This window comes from Chelmon rostratus, chromosome 17 (genome assembly GCF_017976325.1).
Source record: "Chelmon rostratus isolate fCheRos1 chromosome 17, fCheRos1.pri, whole genome shotgun sequence".
Lineage (NCBI taxonomy): Eukaryota > Metazoa > Chordata > Actinopteri > Chaetodontiformes > Chaetodontidae > Chelmon > Chelmon rostratus.
The window spans coordinates 18241311-18244013 of record NC_055674.1 but is presented as its reverse complement, the minus strand read 5'-3'; the positions used below and the strand labels follow the sequence as shown (position 1 = coordinate 18244013).

General features: G+C 42.8%; 1 protein-coding gene across 1 annotated transcript; it reads left to right on the top strand.

Annotated features, from left to right (window-relative positions):
- Window positions 1-215: 215 nt before the first annotated feature.
- On the top strand, window positions 216-1533 carry LOC121620446 (melanin-concentrating hormone receptor 1-like). Its single transcript, XM_041956485.1, has 2 exons — window positions 216-282; window positions 530-1533. Exons 1-2 carry the CDS (start codon window positions 216-218, stop codon window positions 1531-1533), a joined length of 1071 nt encoding a protein of 356 aa, XP_041812419.1.
- The last annotated feature ends 1170 nt before the right edge of the window (window positions 1534-2703 follow it).

Genomic DNA, 2703 nt, shown 5'->3' with positions numbered 1-2703 from the left:
ATCCAGAAATTTATACTGTAAGATGGTCGTTTTTTGTTGTTAAAACTTCATGGATTATATCCGATTGGACTTTAATTTCGCTCGAAAAATGTTATGTAAGTTGTAGCTATTATTATTATTATTATTATTATTATTATTATTATTATTATTATTATTATTATTATTATTATTATTACACTGCAGACTGATTTAGAGGAGACAAAAAGCTATTTGGGATGGACTTTTCCTACATTTCGAATTCATCTTTTTCCTCCATCAGTTCGCCAGAGACTGCAATGGAAGGTAGGTTGTTTGTTTCTGCTCCTTTTCAAATAAACTCACGAGCTGAGCACGTGATGTTACTGCTGTGTCACAAATGCAAAATTATTGTTAAAGAATTTCTGAATGGATCAGTGGTCATTGTGACCTCTTTTTTGCCTCATACCGTGCTTCAAACATCTATTAAACACAGGGTATTAGGGAATAGACAGCAGGATGCACTGTGTGACAAGTGACTGACAGAGTATTCTGTTTGTGTCCTTTTTGCCAGAATATGAGCAATACAACACTGTGCTCATGCCCAGCATCTTCGGTGTCATCTGTTTCTTTGGGATCCTTGGAAACTGCATTGTAATCTACACCATTGTGAAGAAAACCAAGTTCTGCTCCCAGCAAACAGTCCCAGACATATTTATCTTCAGCTTGTCCGTTGCAGACCTCCTCTTTCTCCTCGGCATGCCTTTTCTCATCCACCAGCTTGTGGGCAATGGCTCCTGGTGCTTTGGCGGCACCATGTGCACCGTCATCACAGCTCTCGATTCCAACAGCCAGATTGTCAGTACGTACATCCTGACTGTGATGACTCTGGATCGCTACCTGGCCACCGTCCATCCCATCCGCTTCAAACATGTTCGCACCCCCTTCGTGGCTGGGTCGGCGGTAGCTCTGGTGTGGGTCTTCTCTCTGGTCTCCATCACTCCCGTCTGGATGTACACAGGACTCATGCCTCTCAAGGATGGCTCAGTCGGCTGCGCCCTCCTGCTGCCCAACCCAGCCACAGATACATACTGGTTCACCCTCTACCAGTTCTTCCTGGCCTTTGCTCTGCCTTGGGTGGTCATCTGTTGGGTCTTCTTCAAGATTCTCCAAAACATGTCAGCTACAGTTGCCCCACTGCCCCAGCACAGCCTGAGGGTGCGGACGAGAAAAGTGACCCGTATGGCGGTGGCCATATGCCTGGCGTTCTTCACTTGCTGGGCCCCCTACTACATCTTGCAGCTGGCCCACCTCGGCGTACAGCGGCCCTCCTTTGCCTTCCTGTATGCCTACAACATCGCCATCAGCTTGGGCTATGCCAACAGCTGCATCAACCCGTTTATCTACATTGTATTAAGTGAAACATTTAAGAGGCAGTTCATTGTGGCCATTCGACCATCCCACAGGGTTTTCAAAGTTGCTCCCGCTCTGGCCGACGGCAGCGTGAATCTGAGGATGGCACCAGACAGCCTTCATCCGTCTCACTTGCACTCATGTGTGGCTGTGGCCGTGCACTGAGATGGACACTTAATCCGGCAGCCCTCGCCCGCTGCAGACCACCAAACAAATCACCACCTGCCACCGCTGACTGTTCTTCATCCCTCAGCAAACACTTCTGTTTCCATGAAGACACAATGGGACCCTGCTGAACAATAAACTTCCTTTTTGTCCCGCCTGGTGATATAATCTGTGACATTTCAAGGCGCGTTCAATGTGAGTAATAGTTATATTTAGTCACCCTTTTACCAAAAAGAGAAAAATAGATGACCTCATCTGGCAAATTATACGTTTAGACTCAAAAAGCCACAGAACATCAGCCAACAATGGAAAACAAATAACATGAGCAAACTCATAATTGAGAATAATGAGTGCCTCAAAGCCCCCTGATGTTTACTCAATCAATCATTATTGCATATCTGCATCATCGTTTTGATGCATTTTTGATTTGCTTTCGAAATGGCCAATGGTTTCTCAGGGCTTTCAGAACTGAGCTAAATTATTTGGCTGAAAGATAAGAAGAGGGCTACAAACCAATAATAAATCTTTGTCCACCATGTTATTCCCCCCATGCAAACAACAGTAATTAGATGATGCTGCAAGTCTTGATCCTTCACCTCAATGTAACAGTTTTAATGATCTGAAATATCACTTGCACGTCGTTTTTAACTGTATTTAATTGTGTCAGCAGTTTTATGTTGCAATCTGCAGTCAGTATTGTTGGATTACAGAGTTTATAGAGTCCGTGTATCATACAGTGTGACATTGTATTGTAACTGTGACCCAGACAGTCATGGCACTAACATCTGGTCATCCTTTGAACAGAAAATACATTGTCTGTGTGACTCTTAAATATTTTTAACTGTTGTAATTTTATTGATTTTGTGGCACTTTTAACAGACTGTTTGACCAGTCGTAGCATTGCATGCAGATGTTTCTGTGGATTTAACTGGGCACCTTTACTAAGATGTGACCACTGTGGAAATGTGCATTTTTTTAAAATCTGTGTTTGACTTTTTGCATGTTTTAAACTCCTGGAAATACACAAGACTGTCCTCACTTGCTCAAAATGAAAGGACAGGTATTGATTTTAGAAACACATGTTGGTTTGTAAGATTGAAAAGAAAACCTTAACTGCTTTTCTAACTTTTTTGCAAACATTTTTCTTGTAATTATGTAAGGAGAAGTCTC

Excerpts from the sequence above, each read along its gene's own strand:
- LOC121620446 (XM_041956485.1), top strand. The coding sequence starts at position 216 with ATGGACTTTTCCTACATTTCGAATTCATCTTTTTCCTCCATCAGTTCG. Across the intron at positions 283-529 it reads GCCAGAGACTGCAATGGAAG|AATATGAGCAATACAACACT; the intron begins GTAGGTTGTTTG and ends CCTTTTTGCCAG.